Source organism: Canis aureus, chromosome 1, assembly GCF_053574225.1.
Source record: "Canis aureus isolate CA01 chromosome 1, VMU_Caureus_v.1.0, whole genome shotgun sequence".
In the NCBI taxonomy this organism is placed as follows: Eukaryota; Metazoa; Chordata; class Mammalia; order Carnivora; family Canidae; genus Canis; species Canis aureus.
Window position 1 is genome coordinate 122,479,005 of NC_135611.1, and position 24,936 is coordinate 122,503,940.

Genomic DNA, 24,936 nt, shown 5'->3' on the forward strand with positions numbered 1-24,936 from the left:
CCTGCCCTCCTGGAGCTCGACCACACCTCCCCTCCTCCAGGAAGCCCTCCCGGATCGCATGACTGTTCTGGGACCTGTGGCCACTGGCTTTGCCTGTCCCTGTCAGGACTCAGGATGGCCTCGTGTACCCTGGCCCCGCCTCCCCGTCCCAGCGCCAGATGGGTCCCAGTCAGTGGCAGCCAGAGTCACCACGGGGACCCCCCGCCCCACCATCCCAAGGGGATCAGGTTCCTCGGGTCCTGCCAGCCCCCGGCCAGGGTGCAGCGTCGGCCGCCGTCCAGGACAGGGGAGCGGCCAGGCCTGCCGGAGGAGTGGGGACAGCCACGGCTGCCGTCCATCACCCTCCACCGCGGGCCTCCGTGGCCTCCGGGGCCCGGTTCCCCTCCCGGGGATCCTCGGGGTCTGGGGTGGCCGTCAGCCGCTCCCTCTGCACACAGCCATCAGGGCCGGGGCCTGAAACCAAAGAGCACACTTGCTGCCTGCGGAAGGTTCTAGAGGCTTCTGGGATGTCTGAACTGGCCCCACCACCCGTCTGGCCGCAGCCCAGCCCCACTGCTCCAGGACACATGGACTCCTCTCCCCAGGGCCTTTGCACTGCCGTTCCCTGGTCAGGAGCGCCGCCTCCCCTCGTCCTCACCCCTGCGGGGCACTGGCCTGTGGAGTGCGCCCCCCGCCTGCCCTCGGCGTCACGCCCCGTCCCTGTCCCTGGCGTGGCCCCACCTGCTCCTGGGCCTGCCTGACTCCTCTGCCAGGCGAGACACCCTAAGAGGGGGGACCGTGCGCGTCTCACCCGCACCGTGTCCCCCAGGCAGGCACAGAGCAGCGAGCCCGCATGAATGAGGGCCCCCGAGGGTCGCTGGCCACTCGAGCCCTGGAGTCCTCGCAGCCCCCGATACCGTGGCCCCAGGAGGCAGCGCCCGTCCTGCAGTCCTGGGCGGAGGGACAAGGGGAGCAGCTCCAGGGGTCCGGTGGGGAGGGCATGGCTCGGGCCACCTGCCCTGCACGGAGGGTCTTGTGCTCTGGGCCCCGCGCACGTCCCTGTGTGGCAGGTCCCTGTCGAGGAGCCGGAGGGGCCCCCCAGCAGCCTCGGGCCGGCCTCCTTCCCTCCCCGTCCTCAGGCTGCCCGGCGCCTCCCCCTCTCCCAGGCACCGGAGGCTCCAGGAGAGCGGCTGTGACCCGGGGCCCAGCGGCCGGGCTGGGTTTCGGCACCTGCCACGTGGCCTGGGGACGCTCTCCTGGCCCGAGTCGCTACTTGAGCAGCCGGCGACCTTGCCCTCGTCCCCTCTGCCCCGGCGGGCTCTGGCCCAGGCCCGCCAGGCGGCCATCCAAGGACCCACGGCCCGTAGCCAGCTGCGGGACGGGCCCCGGGAGGCTGGCGTTCAAGGCCCAGCCCCGACACGCTCGCTCTGAGCGAGGCCAGTCGCCGCCCACTCCACGGCGCCGTCCCCGGGGCAGGCCGGGGGGAGGCCGCAGGGGCAGCGTTGACCCGGGAAGGCCCGGGGGAGCTGGACGAGGGGCTCCGTTTGCTCCCTGCCCTTCTGTTTAGACGACTCACGCCAGGGGACGGGGCTGCGGGGGCCGGGCGGTGGTCAGAGCCCCAGGTGGGCCCAGGTGGACGGGACACGTGCTCGGGGACCACGGGTGTGGCATCGTGTCCGACCCACTGGGCCGCCAGTGTTCCCAGGGGCGCCCGGCGTGGCGGGCGGCTCACCTGCCAGGATTTCGGCCCCTGAGGAGCCGTGACTGAGGCGAGACCACACGAGTCAATGAACGTTCTTTTTATTGTGACGGCAGAGCCTGGGCAGGGGTCCCGTCACTTGCCAGGAGGGGTCCTAACAGAGAACGCTGCTTTCCCGGGCACGGGGACGGATGAGGGCAGGACTGAGGGGGGCCAGAGCCCTGGACGCCCGGGCAGGGGCGAGATGGGGCCGGAGGCCGGGCCCCACGGCTGGAGGGCAGGCTCTGGGCCGGCGAGGGGCCAGCCAGGCGGGCACGGGCACCGCGAGGGGCGGGGGCCGACCCGGTCTCCAAGGCCCCGGCCCTCCCGCGGGTGTGCGCGTCTGGGAGGCAGGCGCAGGGCTGCAGGGCCTCAGCGGCCCCCTCCCGTCCCGTCTTCCCTCTGGTCCTGGAAGGTGCTGGCGTTGTCTGGCTCCAGGGGTCACCTGGGGCCGCAGGTGAGAAAAGGCACGAGTTCCCAGGAGGCCAAGGCGAAAGGGAATCCCCCGAGGTGCCAGAGGAGGGTGCCCGTGCCCGGCACGAAGGCCCCGGGGCCGATCCCAGCGCCCCGCCGCCGTCTCGGGGCACCCGGGGGCCCGCCTGGCGGCCGCTCAGCCATGAAAGGCTGACCAGGACACGCCCGAGGCGTAGAACTCCACGCGGCTGGGCCAGTCGCCGTCCCCTCCGCCCTCCTTGTCCTCGTCGGAGTCCTCGTCGTCCCCACTGGAGGCCCCGCACTCGGCCCCCCCCAGGTAGGCCCGCGGCTGCCCCGGGGCGCCCCCGCCGCCCGGCCCGCCCCCCTCCTCCTCCTCCTCCTCCTCGCGCTTCCGCGCCGCCAGCTCGCGGTAGCAGAGGCTGCACACCCGCAGGGGCTTGGGCGACAGGCGCGGCAGCAGGAAGCGCTCCCGGGAGCACTCGGCGCAGACCACGAAGCCGCACTTGCGGCAGTGGTGGCGCCGCGTGAGGGCGGAGAAGCGCGTCTGCGTGCAGCGCATGCAGATGTCCGTGGCCTTGTCGGGGATCCAGGGCGCCGCGTGCTCCGTGCTGGGCGGGCGGCCCGTGGCCAGCAGCTGCCGCCGCACGCACTCCTCGATGTGGCTGATCCACTCCTGGCGCTCCGTGGTGGAGGCGGCCGACACCACGAACGACTTCTTGGCCGTCTTGATCATCCAGCGGTTCTTGGCCTGCAGGGTCTCGGGCAGCGGCTCGAGCGTCACCTCCTCCAGCGGGATGATGTGCTGGCCGCGGTACTTGCGCTTGCTGAGCACGATGCTGCCGTACACCAGGATGTCGTTGAAGAGGAAGAAGATGCGCGGCTTGGCCTTCTTGCGGCACTCCTTGGTGAGCACGCCCTCGCCCAGCAGCACGCGGCCCGGCAGCGCCAGCGGCTGCCCCGACGCCCCGAAGCAGCTCTCCACCGCGGCGATGCGCTGGCTGTTGATCTCCGTGTTGGCCAGGTAATCCACCATCGTCGCCGGCGGCCTGGCGGGGGCCGGGGGGTCAGCGGGGGGCTCGGGCCCACACCCCGCCCGGGCCCCCCGCGCGCTGACCCGCCGCGCGTCACCCCCGGCGGCCACCCAACCGCACACGCGCCGCCCTGGAGGCCACAGGCCAACCTGGGGGACCACGGGGAAGCCCCTGGAGGCCGGGGGGGTGGGGCTTGGCGCCCCGCGGGGCCTGGGAGCCCGGCGAGGACACGACTGCACGCTGCCCGCCCAAGGGCAGGGGTTTGGAGGGCCTCCCCGGGCAGGAGGCTGCGGGCGCGCGTGCGGGACGGTGAGGGCCAGGCAACAGGTGTTGCACCCCTCGGCCACCGCGGACTGCGCCACCCTCACAGGCCTGCAAGCCGCTCCCTCGGCCTGGGGCTCAGGGGTCACCCCTGCCGGCGCCCCAGGCACCCCGCGCCGAGCGACTACCTTATGGATCCTCACACTAGCCCTCGGAGGCAGAGCCGCCTGCTGCCGGGGGAAACTGAGGCTCTGTGAGTAAGCAGGGGGCTCGGGGCCTTCCTCCATGGACTGTGAGGCCCCCTCCGTCCCCCTCTGCCAAGCACGAAAACTTGGTGGCCCAGATCTCACCCAGGCCCCTCTGCTCCGGCCACACACCCTCCCGGTGACCCCCCAGACTCACACCCGCCCCCCAAATACCCTGACTCCCCAGTCCAGGCCTCCAGCCCTGGCCTCTCTGCACCGACGTCCACCTGCCCACACGACCTCCCACCTGCTCATGGGAGAAGCTCCTCAAATTCAACAAGCCCAACACAAAGCCCGCCTTTCCCTCCAGCTCTTCTTTTCCATGAACAGAACCACTGCTCACCTGTTGGTTCAAGCCCCAAATCCAGGAACATCCTTGAACTTCCTCCTTCCTGTACCCCCAACACTCAACCCATGAGCAAGCTGCACCATTTTTTTTTTTAATATTTAATTTATTTGCTCATGAGAGACTCAGGCTCCCTGCAGGGAGCCCAATGCGGGACTCGATCCCAGGACCCCGGGGTCGCACCCTGAGCCGAAGGCGGACGCTCACCCGCTGAGCCCCCAGGCGCCCCAGCTCCACAGTTTTATCCCCCACACCCCGTCTCACCAGGCAGCTACACACTGAAGCAACAGCAAGGTGCCATCACGTCGTCCCTCGCCAGCTCCTTCCTATGACTGGGCTCTGGATTCTCATCTCCCCCCAGAAAGGCCCTGCGACAGCCCCAGCTCAGGGAGCCTCCCCTAACCCCGCACAGGGTCGGCAAACTGGGGCCCGAGGGCCGCATCTGGCCCACAGCCTATTTTTGTAAATAAAGTTTTATTGCAACACAGCCGTACCCTTTCAGCTACCCGGGTCCCTGGCGGCGTTCGTGCTGCCGCGGCGGACACAGCCCCGGCCGCGAAGCCTAGGATGCCCCCTGGCCTCTACGGAAAACGCTTGCCGGCGTCGTTCTCCAAGACGTTACCCTACTTTGTGTTTCTCTCCACGGGACTTCGGAGGGCCGAGCGTCTTCTTGTCTCTCTGGGGTTCCTATCTCCCGCCCCGGGAGACCAGGGGCCCTTTCTCGGTCACTAGAGCAGCCCCGGTGCTGGGACGGGGCGAGCACAGGCGTCCCGGGAGTCGGGAGTCGGGAGTCGCTAGTGAGCGGAGGAGCCTTTGCAAAGCTGCCCGAGGGCGCGCTGTGCATGAGTCAGCTCGGACTCCTGAAGAGGAAGCAGGTGAGAGCTGAGCTCACCGCCGCCTCCGTGCGCCCGGCCACGCAGATCACACATTTCTGGGTCACCACGCTGCAGTTCTCTAAGTCAGACGGCTTGTGGGAAGCCAGAGCGGGGCCCAGGGTGCAGGCTGCATGCATTCATTGCGCAAGAGGGGTGCTGGGGGCCCCCCGAGTCACATGCCACTTGCCCCCTTCAGACCACAGGCATCCTGAGGAGTGCTGCCCCTGCTGCCTTATGTAAGAACCACTACTTTTAGGTTGCTGATCTTGGCCATGTGTTGCAAACCTAGCTGATTATTGGCCCCTGGGCTGGGGGCTGGGGGCTGGGACGGGCCCGCTGAGGGCTCCCCGGAGGGGAGGGGCGCTCAGGGCGCAGCACAGGGACGCAGCCAAGAGCAGGGGATTGGCGACCTGCAGCCCAGCTGAGAGACGCCTAGCACGGGGCGGGGGATGGGACGGGGCACCCGGCCGGGCGGCTCGCACCCGGGGCGGCCGTCGGCACCTACGACCACTCACCCAGTCCACGCGGCTCAAGACGGAGTGAGCACAGACGTCACAGGCCGAGTGGAAAAGCAACCTGCCAAACGGTATGTGACAGCGTCCGTGTCGACATCACACGTCTCAAGTGTTCAAGAACTCGACCTACGAGTGAAGACGGAAAGGATGGAACTTCACACTCATGAGGGTGGCGACCATCAAAAAAAAGAAAAAAAACACCCAAAAGCCCCAAATAACAAAAACCCCAGGCAGTAATAACAGGTGTTGGGGAGGATGCGGAGAAGTCGAAGCCCCGTGGGCTCCCGGTGGGAAGTACAAGGGGTGCGGTGCAGGGTGCAGAGGCTCCGCGGGAGGGGACGAGCACAGAAACCGTGCGGCCCCGGGATTCCAATCCTGGGGGTCTCCCCACAGGACCAAAAGCAGGGCCTCCAGGCCGGGGGGCACATTGTGTTCACGGGGCAATCGCCGCAGCAGCCGAGCCGTACCAGGAACCCACACGTCCATCGGCGGACGGAAGGCTGAGCAAAATGTGCAAACGGAGGAGTAATCAGCCCTAAAAGGAAGGCGGCTCTGACACCTCCTGCCACCACACGGAGGAACCCCGAAGACGCTGACGCTCAGTGGGATAAGCCGGCCGCAGTGGGACAGGTTGGGTCCCCTCCCCTGCGGCATCACACGCAGCCAAAGGCAGGGGCACAGGTAGAAAGGTGGCTGCAGGCCTCGGGGGGATGGGGAAGAAGGGCTGTGACGTCATAGGGCAGAGGCGTCCCACGCCCAGGCCGAGGACTCGCGGGATGTCTCACTGGGTGACACACACTTCACCCCCTACGAACGGTGAAGGCCGCTGGACCCCAATGATGGACCCAGCACAGTCGGGAGAGGCTGGCCGGGGAGGGCACCTGGAGGGCACCAGCCACGGGCGGGGGCGCGTGCGACTCCACCTTCATCTACCACGTTCTGTTGCTTTTCTTTAAAACGAGCAGCAGCAAAGGGACAGATTCCCAGGACGGCAACTCCAGGAGGCGGGAACGCGGGCTTGGGCGACTCCCTCTCCTCGTAGGAGGAAGGTGTCCACCGCCGGCTGGGGCTCCACCCGTGGGGCTTGCACTGGGTCGCCCGGCGGGGCCCCCCGGACCGCGGTGTCCGGGCACAGGGACACAGGAGATGCCGGGAGGGGGCCCCGAGGACGGATGCCGCTTGTTCCCTCCGGGCGCACCTGCGGGGCCAGCTGCCTGGCCGAACCGGCCGGAAACCCAATCTTGGGGCTACAGGCCGAGGCTTGACACATCTGGCACGGAGGCGGGCGGGCTCTGCGCCGAGGGAGACGGCCCCCCATCCGGCCTGCGGGGTCCGGTGAGCAAGAGAGGCCAGCCCGCCCAGGTCCCCGCTCGGACCCGAGGGGCCCAGGTGGGCGGCACGGAGGACGCGCACAGCAGCACCCGGGGAGCGGAGAGGTTTAGGCAAGAGAGGGCCCACAACACCGCCTCCTTGTCCCTTGTGGGGGGCCGGGACCCCCGCGCCAGGGGCCCTGCTACCTGGCCCCAGTGGCAGCGTTGAGACCCTCTGCAGGCCCCAAGGGTCCCAGGCCAGCTGCTGGCCCGGGAAGGCCGGGATCTGTGCAGGGGAGCTGGGCTCTGAGCCGATCGCATACGCGGATTGGGGTACCCAGAGGCTCTGCTGCCCCTCTCCCCCCCAGGAGCCTCGGGCGGGTCCCCACTGGGGGGAGAGCTGCCTCCGCCCCCGTGCGCCCACCCTTCCCACGCCCGTCACTTCACCCTGGTTGATGCGGCCTGGTGATTCGTCTTGTAAATGCAGCAGCCCCGCGCCCAAGCAGATGGGGAGTCCTGCTTTTGTTGCTCTCCCCAAAGAGGTGAGCCTCCCTCCTTGGGGACACAGGCTGATCCCACTGTCCCTGGGGCGGCCTGCCTCGGGTGCCTGCGGTGCGGTGCCCCGCCCAGGGCTGGCGGGGGGCGGACTTTGCGGAAGGGTCGGTGTGTGGCGCAGGGAAATGAATACACCTGCTTTCTGGGGGAGGGCTTGGGAGGCTGCCAGGCTCCTGGGTGGACCCCAGACACAGGGGATCCCCCCGAGGGGGCTGACGGTGCCCCGCGAACACTGGGTCTCGGAGCCGTGCCCCAAGCACTGGGGGGTGGCTTCGGTCCTGGGCCTCGCGGCGGAGGCTTCGCACGCCAGCTACAGCGGGGCCGGCAGGTGCGCGTCCAGTCTGACCCCTGCCCACTTTTCTAAATCCAGTTCCCTGGGACACGGCAACAGAGACTGGCTGGCAAAGCCTAAAATATTTACCGCTGGGCCCCTTACAGGAAAGGTTTGCAGATCCCCGGTCTACACCCCCGAGGCGGCAAATGGGAGAGGGCCCGGCTCCGGGGATGCGCCCCGGGGGACCCTGTTCTCTCCTGTCCTCCGCTCAGAAGCAGCCTGTGTGGTTCGAGAGCGATGTCTGCCCCGCCCCCGCCCCCGGGAACCCTGGAGAGCAGGACCTCGGCGGGGCACCCAGGGCCACCCTCTGTTAGACCTACAGCTGGGGACACTGCTTATCGAGAGGGGGCTCCCCGGCCAGGGTCAGAGGCCTGGAGTCAGGACGCGGCCCCTGTACCGTCCTTTGGCCTCTCTGCCTGGGGCCAGGCTGACGCACGGCCTCCCCCCTTCCCTGCAGCCCCAGGCCCCACCGAGCTCCCACACCTGCCGGGTTTTGCCTTCCTAATATGGCCTGGAAGCCCCGTCGTGCGCCCCCCACGGTCCTACCGGGCTGGCACCAGCTTAGGGCAAAGCAGCAGAGCCCAGCCCCCAGCCGTCCTGCAGACTTCCCCGTGGGACAGGCCATTTCTGAGCGAGTGCGGGAGGCCGAGGGCGGGTCAGCTGGCCGGCGGGGAGGGGGGGGTCAGGCAAGGCCGCCAGGAAGTAACCTTACACCAACCTGACAGAACGGGAAGAGCCAGTCCTGCAAAGCCTGGAGAGGGGGGGAGAATGTTCTGGGCCTTGGGAACAGCTCCAGAGCCGCGGCGGCCACAGAGGAAGGAGCGAGGCGCAGGAGGTAACACGGAAGGGGCCAGCAGAGGCCACGCTTGAGGGGCCTTGGGCCCAGGCGGGGATCTGGGTTTCTGTCCAAGGGCAGTCGGAGGGCGCCACGACCCAAGGGCCCCTCCTTCCAGAGGCATCGACCCCGTGTCCCCCCCTCCCTGCCGTGCTTCCCGGAGGCCCTTCTCCATGAAGAAGCTGGGAGTGAGGAAAGTGAGCCACAGGTGCTCTTGGCCCGGAGCAGGAAGGAGGCGAGGCTGTGCCCGGCAGAAGCCCCCCAGGGGAGGTTCCACCTCCCTCATCAAAATTGCTGCCCGAGGGCCCAGCTCCAGGAGGGCTGCTCCCGACCCAAGACAGAATCTGGAATCCTCAGGACACCCTGGGGCTCCGTGGTGGAGTGTCTGCCTTTGGCCCAGGGCGTGACCCCGGGGTCCCAGGACCGAGTCCCGCCTCGGGCTCCCCGCATGGAGCCTGCTCCTCCCTCTGCCTGTCTCTGCTCCTCTCTCTGTGTGTCTCATGAATAAATAAAATCTTAAAAAAAAAAAAAGAATCGGAAATCCTCTAGTCCAGAGGGCAGCTCCCGCCCTCTGAACGCCCGACCCCTGCTGCACCCGACCCGGGGGTCCCTCGGGGGTCCGGGCAGGCCCCTAGCCCAGCCGGGCGCCTCAGGCCCTTGGCAGCCCCGGGGCTGACGTGTGCAGGACACGGGCCGAGGGCAGTCACCTCCCGCCTGCACAGACCCCAGTGGAAACTATGCGCGGAGCAGCCCCGGCTAAGGGGAAGCGGCGCCGCAGTGACCCCGGCAGGGCCCGGCCTCCCCCGCCCCCGGCTCCCCCCCCGCGGGGCTGACAGCCTTGCTCGGCGGCACCAGCGTCCCCCTGGCCCCGCGGAGGTCGGGTCCGGGCGCCTCCCAACTTTGGGGTCTCGGAGCCCTCCTCTTCCCACCAGCACCGCTGCCCTGCGTAACCCGTCGGGGTTCGGGGGCACCTGCGGCCTCGGGCCCGGAGAGGGGTCCCGCCGGCCCCCACGCCCCCCCCGGTTGGCACAAGCCCGAGGCCGCGGGGCCAGGATGCTCCCCCCAAGCCCCACACGGTCCCGCGCCCCCGCGCCCCGGGGCGGAGCCCAGAGCCGGGCCGAGGACCCAGGCCCCGGGGCCGCGCCCCCCCGGGACCCCCCGCGCCCCCGCCCGCCCGCCCGGCCCTACCTCCGCCGCGGGGCCCTGCGCGCCGAGCCAGCCGCGCTCCGCTCCGGGTCTGCGCCCCGCCCGCCCCGGCCGCCTCCCCGCGGACTCGCCCCGGACACGCCCCGGACACGCCCCCGCCGGCCCAGCCAATCGGGCTCCCGGACCGCGGAGGGGGGCCTGGGCGCGACCTCGAGCCCGCGGCGGGACGTGCGCGCAGCCCCAGCGCCCCAGGCCGGGCCCCCCGGACCCGGACGCACTGACCCTGCGGGAGACCCCGGGCTGCCCCAGGGCGACCCCGAGAGGCCCCCCCGCTGCGCCCCCCGCACCCCGGCTGCTCCCCGGGGCTGCTGCTCCAGGGTGACTCCTCCGGGTGCCCCCCTGCACCCCCTCACCCTGGCTGCTCCCCGGGCTGCTGCTCCAGGGAGACCCCGAGAGGCCCCCCCACTGCGTCCCCCGCACCCCGGCTGCTCCCCGGGCTGCTGCTCCAGGGAGACCCCGAGAGGCCCCCCCGCTGCGTCCCCCGCACCCCGGCTGCTCCCGGGGCTGCTGCTCCAGGGTGACTCCCCCGGGTGCCCCCCTGCACCCCCTCACCCTGGCTGCTCCCCGGGCTGCTGCTCCAGGGAGACCCCGAGAGGCCCCCCCGCTGCGTCCCCCGCACCCCGGCTGCTCCCGGGGCTGCTGCTCCAGGGTGACTCCCCCGGGTGCCCCCCTGCACCCCCTCACCCTGGCTGCTCCCCGGGCTGCTGCTCCAGGGTGACCCCGAGAGGCCCCTCCACTGCGTCCCCCGCACCCCGGCTGCTCCCAGGGCTGCTGCTCCAGGGTGACTCCCCCGGGTGCCCCCCTGCACCCCCTCACCCTGGCTGCTCCCCGGGCTGCTGCTCCAGGGTGACCCCGAGAGGCCCCTCCACTGCGTCCCCCGCACCCCGGCTGCTCCCAGGGCTGCTGCTCCAGGGTGACTCCCCCGGGTGCCCCCCTGCACCCCCTCACCCTGGCTGCTCCCCGGGCTGCTGCTCCAGGGAGACCCCGAGAGGCCCCCCCACTGCGTCCCCCGCACCCCGGCTGCTCCCAGGGCTGCTGCTCCAGGGTGACTCCCCCGGGTCCCCCCTGCCCCCTGGTCCCCTGCTGTACGCACCCCACACCCAGGCTGCTCGCCCTGCGCTGGAGAGGGTGCTCACGGGACCCCGAGGGCAGCGGGGGTGTCACCGCGGGCGCGACTGCCTGGGGGGCTCCCTGCTGCCGGCTGCCAGTCTTCCCTCAGCAACTACTGTAGGTTTCCGCGTGTGACAAACCGACAAACCGGCAGCATTTAATCCTTTTTACATTTTAACCTTATCACGGGACCTTTGAAACCTGAGCGGAGCCTGAAGGAGAATCGGGTTTGGTGGACGAGGCTCCTCATGTGCTGCGTCCCCACCCAGGCCCTCCCGCCTCCTGGGACGGGGAAGGAAGTTCAAGTCCTCGCCCCTCCAGGAGGCCTGCCCAGCCTCCCTCTGGTCACCCCACTCCCCGCACTTCATCTCCCACGTCCTCTTCCTCTTCCTCAAAACCCCAAGGCGGTCCCACCTCTGGGCCTTTGCACGTCCCTCCCCCCTACACCTTCCTGGGATGGCTGCACCTTTGGTTCTGGGGTCCCGGCCCTCGCTCCCCGGCCCTCGGGCAGCTCCGCACCCCGACCCCCACCCCGCGCGACCTCACCCAGGTGTACAGTGTGTACATCTTACCCGCTCACTTGCTTAGTGCCCAGGGCTTGTCCCCCCAGCTGGGCAGGGAGCCCCCGGCCGCCCTGTACTCCTCTCCCTCCGTGCGTCCAGCGCTAGAGCGAGGCCAGGCTCCCTAGACGCGCGCAGAAGGGCAGGCCCCGGGCGCTTCGGAGAGGAGCCGGCTGGGCCACGCGGTGTCCACGGGCGGGGAGGCGGGAGCCAGAGCTGCTCCGGGCTGGAGGCTGGAGGCTGGAGCCAGGGGGCCTGAGCCCGGCAGCGGTGGGGGTGCGGCCGGTGGGCACAGCCCGTGAGGAGGGGATGGAGGGGATGTGCCCCTCCAGGCCTGGGGTACAGCCAGGGGTGCGGCTGGCAGGCGGACTAAGGAGGGAAGGGGATGAGGCAGGGGAGGAGAAGGGCAGGCGGGAGAGGCCGGAGAGGGAAGGGGTGGAGGTGGCCGGCGGGGAGGGCTGCTCCCACCCTCCCTGCGGTTAGCTCCGCACGGGGACAGGCCGCGGCCTCATAGAGCCCCCCGACTCGCAGGGAGAGCTTTCACGTTCGGATCAGGATTTTCACCTTCTGGTAAATCAGAGGATCAGAAAACACGGTCCCCGGTCTCCGGGTGGAACTGTCCCCTTCAGATTGGGCACGTGACCCCATCCGCAACGGTCCCCACCCTGTCTGTGGGTCCCTCCGCCCCGCTTTACCCTCTTGGGTGCTTCCGGATGAATAAGCACCCGCAGTGCTGAGTCCCGATGGGGCAGCCGGGCCTCTGTACCTGCGGAGGGGAGACCAGGCCCAAGGACCCGGGGCCGACTCAGACCCAGGGAGGCCGGCGGGGACCCTGACACCCCGGGAAACGTTGCCCCGAGGGTACACACTGCCTGTTGCCAGGGGCCAGGGGCCGGGGGCTGGGGGCCAGGGGGTGGCACTGGAGGGGGACAGTGTTCCGCGACCGCCTCCGTGCCAGGTCCCCCACTTCCCCGGCAAGAGGGGCTTCGGGGGAAGGAAGGCCCTGGCTGCGGTGCGGTGGCCTCGGGAGGAGGGCCGTCCCGTGTGCGACTGCACCCCGCCACCGAGCCCTGCGCCTGGCACGGAGCAGGTGGCCAGAGGGAGGACGCGTACCCGTCGGCCCTGGAGCTGAGAGGGGTCAGTACCCCCGGGGGCTGGTCTCCCCGCTGGCCCAGGACCCTCCGGGGCCTCAGTGTCCTCCTGGTCCCTGGTTCCAGCGCCGCCATCCCCGCCGCCTCCGGCTGGAGCTCTGGGAAGTGCCCTGCGGCCGTGGGGAGGCTGCTGGTCCGCCTGTCCTGTCTGTCAGTCCATCCGCCCCTTCCCAGCAGGGACCAGCTGTGGGCGGACAGACCTGGGCGGAGGCCCGCGCTCCTGCAAGTACGAGGAAAAACTCGTGACTCCGGGAAAGGCAGAGGGTGACTCAGCCAAGCCACAAGCTGTGGAAAAAATGAGCTCTCCCCGAGGGTTTGGTTTTGTTTTGTTTTTTTAAATTTGCACTTCGGGTAAGAAGAACTTTCGGAGGGAAGCTGCCTTCCAGACTTCAGGGAGCAGGTTTTCTTCGGGGGGCTGCCGAGGCTCGGGATGTTAGGTTGGGAGTTCGGGCAATCACCCCGGTGGAAAATGCCAGAAATGCGTGTTGGATCTTCCTCTTAAGTTTGGTCTAAGCGCGAAGCGCTGTGGCCGCGTCGTCCGTAGTAGCTGATCTCTGCTCGGACTAGGCCGGATTAGGCCCGTCATTCCCCGCATTGAGCTTGGGAAAGGGAGGCGGACTCGGACTCGAAGCATTTGGGGCAAAGGATCAAGACCAAGGGAAATGTGGCAGCAGGAGGGCGGGGAGGCAAATGGGGCAGAGTAGTGACAGGTGACGACTCCAGGTCAGGGTCGGCAGATTTTGTCCTGAACAGGGTCAAATAGCCCAGACCTGGCAAGCAAGCGGCGCTGCGGTGCACAGAGCAGCCTGGCCGGGGCGGCGGCCCGTGGGCAAGCTTCCCTCAGCGCCGCCGACGTGACCGCCCGTGTGTTGTGAAACATTATTTTCCTTTTTTTCCAGCCGCTTAAAAATATAAAAGCCATTGTTAGCTGACGGGTCACGCGAAAACAGGCCACCGGCTGGGGTTGGCCCACCCCCGACTTGACATGTCCCTCGGACGGTTCTTACGACCCTTGTGCTCTCCTGAGAGTGTTCAAAACGGAAGGTTGGGGGAACAAATAAAGAAAAAAAGCGAAACAGCGGTTGTCCTACTTATCACGGGCAGGTCGTGGACTCGACCTCAAATTGGGTCGCTGGCCACCACTCTGCACGCGGCTTGCTTTATCAAGGACGCGCCTGAGGCTGAGTGTGCAAGCCGTGGAGGCGGGGGACGCCGGGGACGATTCCTCCTGGAATGGCTCTGAGATTGGCTTTGCAGGAGGAGCCCCTGAGAGGTTTGGAAACTGATGTCACAGGAAGATCTCTCAAGATTGCAATTTTTTTTTTTTAATGGGAAGGATTGTTGGAGTTTGGGTTGCTGCAGGATCGGATTGAAACTGAGAGGGAACCTCCGGTCTCCCGTGGGCAGGACAGCCGTGGCCCCCTCCTGCACGCCCCGGCCCGGCCCCGCAGTGTCAATATTTGCTGGGTGTGCGCTTGCCCGTGTTTGTCCTTCCGAGTCTGCACATCCTTGTCGTGTTTGCGGGCGCCGTCCTGCCTGTTTCCCATCCCGGGTGTCCCAGGCCAAAGGGGAAAACCAGGCCAAAGGGGAAAACGAGAACCGTGAGAAAGGCTGCCCTTCGACAAAGGCTTCAGATGCAGGAAATGAATGTCGCCCCTGAAGAGAATCTTCAGGATGGCCGAGGCTCACCGACGCCCTCGGAGACGTGAGGCCGCGCGGCCCCGGCAGCCCCGGGTGACAAGGCTCCCTCTCGGGCGTTCATTCCTTCGGCAGCTCCCGGGCGCCGCGGCCGAGCGGGGTGTGCAGAGGCGCCCGCGTCGGGAGGCTCCCCGGAGCAGGGCAGACCTGGGCAAGCCTCGCGATTCCCCAGGAGCGGGGCCGCTCGCCCAGAGCACAGGGCACAGGGTGTCCCGGGTGACAACTGTCTGTGTTGGATGACACGTCTGGGAGCAGAGTTTTGGCGCCAGAAAGTCAGCCTTTGGGGCCTGGCTGGCAGGGAACTCTTGCTCTGCTGCATTTACGTCAAGAACAGGAAGTTTAGGGACCAGGAGCCTCCGAGAAACTTATCCTTGGACATTATTGTGTTTGTGCAAAGGGATATACGCTCACACTGATTCGTCATGGCTCTGCTTACAACAGGGAAGTCATGGTCCAACCCCAATCCCCAGCGCAGGCGGCTACCTAGGTCAGGGCACGTGCACACGGTGGCCGGGCTGCCCCGGCGACAGGGAAGGAGGCAGGTCTCCACGGGCTGAGGTGGAAGGATTTCCAAGACCTACGGAGCAGGAGAAGTTTAAGATGCAAAAGCGTGCACGCACGTGTGACCTCCTGTGCGGGTGTGAAAACTATTGCAGGCACAGCTCACGGGCAACTGGTCCCAGCGGTGGCCTCCGGAAGGGCAAAGGGAGGTGCGGACCGACGCTGGGGGGACCCACACTCGTACCCTTGTCTGCCTCCCCCGCACCCTCGCGGCTGAGCCTGCGTGATCAGCGGAGACCGTGGAAACGCCCGTGCGTGACTTCCCAGGCGCCTGCCTTGCTCTCGTGATCACTGGCGCGAGGGGGAGACACCCCTTGGTGCCGAGGCTGCCCAGCAGCCCCATGGAGGACGCGAGGCCTCCCGCCGGCGCCAGCACCACGCGGGGGCTTGTCCGGGCCCAGGGAGGCCGCGGGGCCCCACCACATGGGGTCTTGCCTGCAGCCCCCTGGGCGGCCTTGGGGCAGAAGGATCCAGCTGAGCCCCCCCAGCTCCGGACCCGCAGATGCCCCATGACCTGCCTATTATCTCAAGCCACCAAATTTTGAGATAATTTCTTATGTGAACAGATAACTTCCCATCCTTTTATTTCCTTTAGCCTTTGTGCCTGTGCGTCCGTGCACGTCCAAATGGTGGTGGTGGTGGTGGTGATGCTCGTCGTCGTAATCTTGGTCGTAATCCAGTGCTCACCATGGACTGTGCATTCAGGGATAATCTCCGGCGGGTCGAAGCGGGTTGCAGAGGTGGGAGCCAGTGCAGGGCAATGAGACCTGGCCCAAGGGGGCTCCACGTGAGTGCTCAGCGAAGGGGAGGAGGAGTCGAGTGACTTCCAGGGGTGCTGGGGGGGCGGGGAGGGCGGCCCACGTGCAGAGCTTGAGCAGCGCTTGGGTGCAGAAGTTTCACACTAGCTGCCTGCAGGCTCACAGACCCTCTCTGTTTGGCCAGCACGCTGAATTTTAAAATCTGAACTTGAAAAAAATAAAAAATAAAATAATAAAATCTGAACTCGACACCCACCAGAATTGCCAAAATCACAAATGTTGACGATGTCAAGTGTTGCATATGTGGCTGGAGGGAGCGTAAACGGATGCAACTATTTCAGAAAACCATTTGGCAGAGTCTCCTGGGCTCAACCTCTGCGACCCTGTGGCCCAGACGTTCTACTCCTCAGTGTTTATCTCCGAGAGGAATGAGAGCACGGGCCCGCCAAGGTAAGTGTGCAAGAATGCTACACGCTTGTCATTCATAACAGTAATTAATCCAAGCCAAAGAGGGATGCGTTGAAACAGGTGACAGGGAGGGAGTCCGTCTTGTGGGACTGAGTCCCTGACCCGTGGGATCTGATGCCGTCTCCAGGTAGGTCGTGGCAGAATAGAGTAGGATCGTAGGACGCCCAGCTGGTGGCCGAGAACCGCTTGGATGTGGGGGGGAAGCCCCATCCATTGCAACCGGACGCACACACCTGATGCCCCCCGACCCCCCCACCGGCTGCACGGGGGTGGGTGGCCCAGGCGGATGGCTCGGCTCCCTCCCTCCGTGTCGACACCCTGCTGCGTCCACGTGCTCCCGCCAACGGCTGAGCATCCAGGGTGCTGGTACGGGTCTAATCCCGTGAGAAGTGGGCCTCTCGGGCCAGGTCTTACTTTGGGCTGTTTTCACAAGTGATAGACGGGGAGGTTAGAAAGGAAGCAGTGATTTGTGACCCCCCTGGAGGCTGGAAGTCTGAGATCAGGGTGCTAGCGTGGTGGGGTTCCGGCGAGAGCCCTCTTCTGGGTTCTAGACCGTCATCGGTTCCTTGAACCCTCCCATGAGGGAGAGGCGCAGGCTGGCTCTCTGGCCTGTTCTCATGAGGGCCCTAATCCCGTTCCTATGAGGGCCCCACCCTCAGGACCTTGTCCCTCCCGAAGGACCAAACCTTATCACCTTGGGATTAGGCCTCCATGCACGCATTTTGGAGGGGACACACTCAGTTCATGTCGGGCTCCGCGGGCTCAGGGATTCCCCGTTGGCCCAGCCGAAGCGTTCCTGGAGCTGCTCTGCAGCTTGAGACTCTTTCTCCCCCAATCTTCCGTCTCCCCCTCTTTCTGGGTGTCCCACCGCAGAGCCGTCTGCAGGCTCTCCCCTACCTTTCCTGGAAACCTCTTCTTTATCCTTCACGGGTCTTCCCTCCAACTCAGGCGCCCCCTGCCTTGGTGTCTGCTTCTTGGAAGACCCCAAGTAGACACGGATACGCCGGTAGTACTCCCGCCACCCAAGGCCGCAACCTCCAGACACCTTTAATGTCTCCAGACTCCCTGCCTGTGCACTTTCCCAAACCCTCATCTCTCTCCTCCTCTCCAACTGAAGAAATGGAAGAGCTCTAATTCACCTAGCGAAATTTTCTTTTTCCTTTTTTGATTAAAAATTTAATTTTCTTTTTTAGTTTTCCATTTTATTTTTTAATTTTTTAAAAAAGATTTTATTTACTTATTCATGAAAGACACAGAGAGGCAGAGACACAGGCAGAGGGAGAAGCAGGGTCCATGCAGGGAGCCCGATGTGGGACTCGATCCCGGGACTCCAGGATCACGCCCTGGGCCAAAGGCGGCGCTAAACCGCTGAGCCACCCAGGGATCCCCAAATTTTTCATTTTATTGTTTAATTATCATTGACATATAACATTGTTAGCTTCAGGTGTCCAACATAATGATTCGATATTTATATATGTCGTGATCCCTGCACTAAGCCGCCCTTGTTTATTTTTGCTTTTGTTGCCTTCGTTTTTGGCATCAGATACAAAAAAAAAAAAAAAAAAAAATCAACAAAACTGATATCAAGGAGCTCAGCACCCGTGTTTCCTTCAGGACTCTCATGGTTTCAGGATTTACAGTCAAGTCCTTAATCCATTTTGAGTTAATTGCTGTTGATAGTGTGAGGTCACGGTCCAGTTTCCTTCTCTCGCACGTGCCCGTCCGGTTTCCAACCCCATTTATTAAAGAGGCTGTCTTTTCCCCGTCGTATTTCTCGGCTTCTTTGTTGTAAAATAACTGATCATGTACGTGTGGGTTCATTTCTGCGCTCTCGATTCCATTCCACCCAGCTGCGTGTCTCTTTTTAGGCCGGCACCATACTATTTTGGTGACTGTGGTTCCGTAATGTAGTTTGAAATCAGGGAGTATGATGCCCCAGCTCTGTTCCTCCTTCCCGAGATTGCTTTGGCTATTGGAAGTTTTCTTGAAAACAAAAATCGTCACCTCCTTCATGATGTGCTCTATTCCTGTTTCTTGAGACAAACTCTGGCAGCATCTTCAAAAGCCATCTCATCGAACTTCTCTGCTTAGACTCCATAAAGAGGATGTGGAAGGAAAAAAAAAAAAAAGAGGATGAAGAAGGACAGTGTTCCTAACAAATGGTGCTGGAATAATTAGATGTCTGAATGCAAAATAAAAAATAAAAAAAAAAAAGAACTTCCAGCCACTTCCAGCTATATCTCATATCTTATGTAGACATTTACTAACAGTGGATTGGTGATTTAAACATAAGCCGTCAAACTCATCAAACTGTTAGGAGAAAACATTGGGGAATATCTCTGAGCTTGGGTGAAGCAAGGAGTCCTCAGATAGATACCAGAAGCATGATCCAGAAAGGAAAAAAAAATGAAAAATTGGACTTTACCAAAATCAAGTTCTTGTTCTGTGAGATACACTTTTAAATAAAGAGAAAAGCAAAAAAAAAAAAAAAAAAAAAAAGAGAAAAGCCACAGGCCAGGGGTGTGTAGTTGCAAATCACACATCTGACAAAGGGATAAATATTCAGTGTATATAAAGAACTCCCAAAACTGGACCGAAAGAGAACTGTCCGATTTTTAAAAGGTCAAAATAGTTCAGTAGATGCTTTACCAAAGGAGGTTTACGGACGGCAAGTAAGCAGTGAGAAATGCTCCATGCCGTTAGGCAGTAGGGAAAGCAAATGGAAACCATCCTGAGAAGCCACTAGGCCCCCCTCTGAATGGCTTTGGGGACCAGACCCAACAGACGGCAATACCGGGTGCTGGCGAGGTTGTCATGACCGAAGCGTTCACACTTGGCTCCGAGGAGTGCAAAATGGCCCAACCGTGGGACAGACAGGTCCACAGTGTCTGGGGAAGTTAAGCGTGCTCCCACCGTACGGCCCGGCAAGCTCACGGGCGCGTCCTCGGAGAAATAGAGACTTTCGTCCACACCAGACCTGTTAACAGGACCGCACAGAGGAAGGCCCGACCGGCCCTGTAGCTGGTCAGGTGTGGGGTTGACTGCACGGGAGCAACATGAGGCCGACTTAGGGGTGATGGGTGTGCTTTTGTGAAACTAGAAGTCAATTAAAAAATAACCACGAGTCTTAGTAAAATACACACTTATGTCATCTGTGATTTAGGATCTCCGAGCACACAGAGCACTTCCCACATTTGTTCTTTGCACGATTGCCAATTATTTTCGAATTTGTGTGTGTGTGTGTGTGTTTCAAGAGTTTAATATATTAGATTTTTTCTTTTTAATGGTAAAATCTGGGAGTTGTGGATTAGTGGCCATCTAGGTACTAAAGAAAATCACGCTGGTGACACCTGGGGGCTCAGCCGTTGAGTGTCTAACTTCGGCTCAGGGCGTGACCCCGGGTCCCGGGATCGAGTCTCGCATCAGTTCCCCACGGGGAGCCTGCTTCTCCCTCTGCCTGTGTCTCTGCCTCTCTGTGTGTCTCTCATGAATAAATAAATAAAATCTTTAAAAAAAGAAAAGAAAAGAAAATCATGCTGGAAAACTTCCAAGTTACCTATTGTTAGTGAGGAGGAAAAAAAAAAAGCGGGCTCAGTCTTCCGTTGTGGCCAGAGGCCTTAGGGAAAGGGCCCCCTTCCATTCTGCTAGGAATTCTTCAGTCATTTCCTGACTGGGAAGCGGGGTAGGAACTTCCCTTCCCCTGGGGAAGCCACCGGGGGGCATTTCCCAGGTACAGAGCCGCGGCCTCCGTCCCCAACCCCAGCAAGCAGGACTCGGAATAAATAAAAACGAGTCAGCAAGAATGAGACACGTGCCATCAACCACAGCAGCAGCAACGCACAGCTCCGCCGCGCCAAGTGCAATCAAGTACGACTAGAAAGATCCAGAACAGAACAATTCAAACCCCAGCTAGGCCCGGAGACCTTCGCTCCCACGCTCCGGAATCCTGGGGGAAAGGAGCAGTGCCTGAGGCTGCGGAGCCCCCGCCCCAAGCCCCAGCCTGTAAGGGGGGCCGGGGTCGGGGACCGCGGGACGTAACCCCGCATCCCAGGCGGACAGGCCGGGTCCTGAGCGGCTTGGGGGAGAGATGGGCCCTCGCGCCCCCACGGTCCCCTGGAGGTACGGGACAATCACGTCACAGCGCTCCCACTTCCTGCCCCGGGTCCCCTGACACCTGCCACGTCTGCCCGGCTAGCTCCCGGATTTCCTTTGCTTGCAACGAAATACATGTCTAGGCCCCAGAGGCAGAAACTGTGCTGACCCCAGAAGGTGAGCACCCCGCTGCGCCCGGGACTGGGTGCCCCCGCCTGCCTGGGCCTCCCAGCACCCCTGCTCCCCATCCTGGGAGGGCAGCGCCTCTTTGGAACCCAGGGCTCTTGCCTGGAGTCTGTGGCCAGGCCCCTGCGGGGACGGCGGGGCGACCGATGTCCACCAAACGGCGGACACTGCCCCCCCCACCCCCCCGAGCCCCCTCACCAGGCTGGGGCAGCTCCGGCGGCCGGAGAGCTTCCAACCGCCGGGGTCAGTGTTGTGAGGAGCCTGTGGGCGAGTGTGTGCGGGAACAGAACTGGAAAATACTGACCGTAAAACCAACAGACCAAAAATAATGGCAACAAAACGTCCCAAACGCTTCATCAAATTAAATCTCAAGGTTTAAAAAAAACAAGCAGAGCAGCCCCCAGAGGCCTACCTTGAAGTGCCTCCCTCATCCCCTCTCCTCCCCCAGCCGGACACCTGCAGCTCTTCCCTGATTGGCCTCCGCCGTGCAGGCTTTTAAGTCTTAAAATTTTTTGATTTTTAATTTTATTTTAAAAAATATTTATTTACTTATTTATATTTAAATTCGATTTGCCAACATGTAACACCCAGTGCTCATCCCATCAAGTGCCCTCCTCGGTGCCCGTCCCCCGGTCACCCCAACCCCCCACCCACCTCCCCTTCTGCAGCCCTTTGTTTCCCAGAGTCAGGAGTCTCTCGTGGTCTGTCTCCCTCTCTAATTTTTCCCACTCAGTTCCCCTCCTTTCCCCTATAATCCCTTTCACTCTTTCTTATATTCCCCAGATGAGTGAGACCATATAATGTTTGTCCTTCTCTGACTGACTCACTTCACTCAGCATCATACCCTCCAGGTCCATCCACGTCGAAGCAAATGGTGGGTATTTGTCGTTCCTAATGGCTGAGGAATATCCCACTGTCTACACAGACCACAGCTTCTCTATCCATCACCTGTCGATGGACACCGAGGCCCCTTCCACAGTTTGGCTATTGTGGACATTGCTGCTGTGAACATCGGGGTGTGGGTGTCCCAGCGTCTCCCTGCATCTGTATCTTTGGGGTAAGTCCCCAGCAGTGCAATTGCTGGGTCGTAGGGCAGGTCTATTTTTAACTCTTTGAGGAACCTCCACACAGTCCTCCAGAGTGGCTGCCCCAGGTCACATTCCCACCGACAGTGCAGAGGGTTCCCCTTTCCCCGCATCCTCTCCAACATCTGTGGTTTCCTGTCCTGTTAAGTGTCGCCCTTCTCACCGGTGTGAGGCGAGGTCTCATTGTGCGATGTCTCCCCTACCCAGAGCAGCTTCCGCACTCATGCAACCCCCCCAAACACCATGCAGCCCGAAAGCCTGTAGCCTCAGCCGGAGCTGGGCGTCCTGAGCGCCTGGAGCTCAGGGGACTGAGTGCGACCTTACAGACTGAACTTGCAGCTTCCTGGAGGAAGGGATCTGCCCCCTCAGGCTGTGGGCCTTAGTGCAGCTGAGCCTAGGGGGCCGCTGAGCGTCATGGGGGCAGCGGAGGGTCAGGGGGGCAGGGGAGGTTCAGGGGGCAGGGGAGGGTCAGGGGGCAGCGGAGCTCAGAGCACAAAGGCAGCCGCGCTGCGTCCTGAGCGCGAGGACTGGGGAACACGTATGCCCCGTGGAGAACCTGGGGGCTCGGTTTCCCTCCTGCGGTGCGGAAGCTGCAGAGCCCCGAGCCCTCCCCTCCACACCCCTCCCTGGCGCCAGCAAGGGTCACACAGGTCGCACGGCCCCGCTGCAGTCCGCGTCCACTAGGGCCGGGCTCCCCCGGCCAGAGGGTGTCGGACCATCTAGAGCCCAAGCGTCCGGCTGTGTCACCCGCTCCCCGACTTCACCGTGGCCTGTGACCCCGCAGTGCCGCCGCTGACCCCCGCGGCAGGTGTGCCTCCGAGCCGGGGCGTCCCTCCGACGTCGCAGCACACGCCGAGTGACCTGCTCACCGCCCGAGTAGCTCAGCAGAGGCGAGGGACAGCCGGGCCGCAGAGTGCCGGCAGCACAGGCCCCCCCGACGGGATGCGGCCGGCCCACGCGTGGGCTGCTGCTGGGAGGCTGCGTCCCCCTGCCCGGCCCTCGGGAAGGCCTCCCCCAGGGTCGGAGCCCCCGTGTCCTCTCTGGGCGGCGGGCCCAGCGGCCTCTGCGGGGCGGGTGTCCCCCCTGCGGCCTCCTTCCTGGGTGGGGGCGGCCCTGCCCGCGGCTCCTTCCGGGGCCCCCGGGGCCTCACAGCGCCTCTGGGTCCCGTGTCCACGCCTGGCCGGCAGCCTCCTCGCACGTCTGGATTCTCGCTGCTTTCTGGAACTCTCTTCCATGGGAGTTCCACCTGGGAGAGGCAGCCTCCGGCCTCGGGGAACTGGCCGCCCAGCACGAGGCGCCCCTGATGCCCGGGCGGCCTGGGTCGCTGCTCTGCGGCTCAGCCTCCTGACCTGGGACGAAGGCCCCAAGGACCTCGTGTGTGCTCACAGGTGTGGTCGCCGTGGGTGTGTCTTGAAGCACGGGGAGCTCGAGGCAGCCGCCTCCCGTGCAGCCACGCACACGGGAGCTGGTTTCTGCGGGAGGAGCCCCGGGACTCCAGAGCCTGGCGTGGGGCTGCCACTTACGGGGCCGTTTCCCTGCGAGTCTCGTGCCGCAGGAGGGAGCCCCACGGCCCCACCCGGGTCTGTGGCGCGTGCAGGGCCTTCTGATCTGGGGCGGGGGGCGGGGGGTGGATCCCGTAACGGGAGTCACTCTTCATCAGAGAGAAATTTTAAAAAGGGAAAGTGACGTGTCCTGCAGGAGTGGGGTCAAGCTCTGTGAGCGCTCGTGTCCCATCGAAGCCGACGCATGTTCTCTGGGCCGACGCAGCCCGGGTCACGGCAGTCGGGCGGCCGCGTCCCTGGTCAAGCACCGTGTGGTCGCGCGGTGGGACACCCTCTGCGTAACGGGCGCATCTTGTTTCTGGGTCGCAAGAGTCTGCTTTGCAAAAATATGCAACTGTGTTATCAATTTTCTGAACCCACTGAAATTCAAGTCGTTCTCTCCCGAAGCGCCTGGCGTGTCGTTATCCTGGTTGATGTTCTTCGACTGTTGTCTGGTCTGTCCCAGGTTTTCTTGATGATTTGTTCATTTTATCAAAAAGAGACACCATTTATTTATTAAAGATTTTACTTATTTATTCATCAGAGATGCACAGAGAGAGAGGCAGAGACGCAGGCAGGGGGAGAAGCAGGACCCTGCAGGGAGCCCGACGCGGGACTCGATCCTGGGTCTCTAGAACCACGCCCTGGGCTGAAGGCAGATGCTTAACCACTGAGCCACCCCGGGATCCAAAATGAGACTATTTTTAAATTTTTTCATTTATTCATGATAGTCACAGAGAGAGAAAGAGAGAGAGGCAGAGACACAGGCAGAGGGACAAGCAGGCTCCATGCACCGGGAGCCCGACGTGGGATTCGATCCCGGATCTCCAGGATCGCGCCCTGGGCCAAAGGCAGGCACCAAACCGCTGCGCCACCCAGGGATCCCCAAAATGAGACATTTTTTAAAACGTATGTTACCTTGAGTTCTATTCCTTGATGCTAATATCATTACCCTCCCCCCCACACACACACACAGTGTCAGTGTTTGCTAAACAATCCTCGGGCACACGAATGTGGCCCAAACAGTCTGTTCCATGACTTGAAATTGCGTGTCGTCTGCGGCGTGCGCGTAGGTGCCTTTCTCACCTAAAAGCACCGCCTTCGTGCCGCTCTCCCCCGGGGCTCCACAGAACCCAGAGCCCGGGAGAAAAGTTTCCCGAAAGCGCCCGTCTCGGGGGCGACCCGAACAGACCCCACGGCCTCCGAGCCGCACACGCGTGACTGACGAGCGGCCGGAGCCTGGGGCCTTGGTCGGGACAGTTGGCCAGGGGGGGTGCCCCGGGCCCCGGCAGGAGGTGCAGGCGGCCGGCGTCCCCGTGGAGGTGGCACCGTGACACGGGGAGGGGGGCTCGTCCTGCTAGACGGACGCTGACGCAGGCCACCTGCGCGCAAACCTCGGCCGGCCACCTGCCCCACGAGCCCTGAGCCCCGCCTTACCTGCGGCGGCTTCCTCGGTTCCCCTCTGAGTCTGTCCCTGCCGGGGTGCAAGTCCCAGCCGCCACCCTCAGGCTCCCGGGGCCGCCTTCATCCCTGTTGGGGGACCCGAGGTACCGGGGCCCACGGGGAACCGCAGTCGGGATACCTGAGAGGACGGCTCCGGGCCTGGGGGGGCGAGGCTCCGAGGAAACGCCCGGGAGGCACGCGGGGCGGTGGAGCCAGGCTTCCACACTCCCGTCTGTCCGTCTGTCCGGGGCCTTAGCAGGGGTGGGGGGTGGGGGCGGACCTTCTCCCCACCCCTGTCTCCCGGCGCTGGGCTCCTCCCTCCTCCCCCTCCCACCTCTGTGTGTCCAGGTTTCTGTTTTCCGACCGTCCAGATCCAGCACACGTGGTGACGGGTCACTGCGTGACTCAGACAGAGAAGCCTTCCCCGGGGAGCTGTGGGGAGAGGGAGGGAGAGACGGGGTGGGGGGGAGAGCCTGGGGGGAGGGGGAGAGATGGGGGAGGGGGAGCGGGGGAGGGGAGGGAAGAGTCGGGGGAGGGGGAGAGCCTGGGGGGGAGGGGGAGAGACGGGGAGGGGGAGAGACAGGGAGGGGGAGAGATGGGGGAGGGGGAGCGGGGCAG

At 63.9% G+C, this 24,936-nt stretch overlaps 1 protein-coding gene across 22 annotated transcripts in view; it reads right to left on the bottom strand.

Annotated features, from left to right (window-relative positions):
* PLEKHF1 (pleckstrin homology and FYVE domain containing 1) overlaps window positions 1-24,567 on the bottom strand; it is a 31,756-nt gene extending 7,189 nt beyond the window's left edge. For 5 of the 22 annotated variants that reach the window (XR_013356969.1, XR_013356970.1, XR_013356971.1 and 2 more), the window contains exons 1-2: window positions 9,648-9,729; window positions 5,426-5,551 (exon numbers count right to left, since the gene is read on the bottom strand). Coding sequence is in view for 17 of the 22 variants with exons in the window: in XM_077856806.1 (XP_077712932.1) it covers window positions 2,328-3,185 (858 nt within the window). In the remaining 5 variants the exon portion in view is untranslated. The other 17 variants (XM_077856806.1, XM_077856890.1, XM_077856888.1 and 14 more) reach the window with 17 other exon arrangements.
* Between the last annotated feature and the right edge of the window lie 369 nt (window positions 24,568-24,936).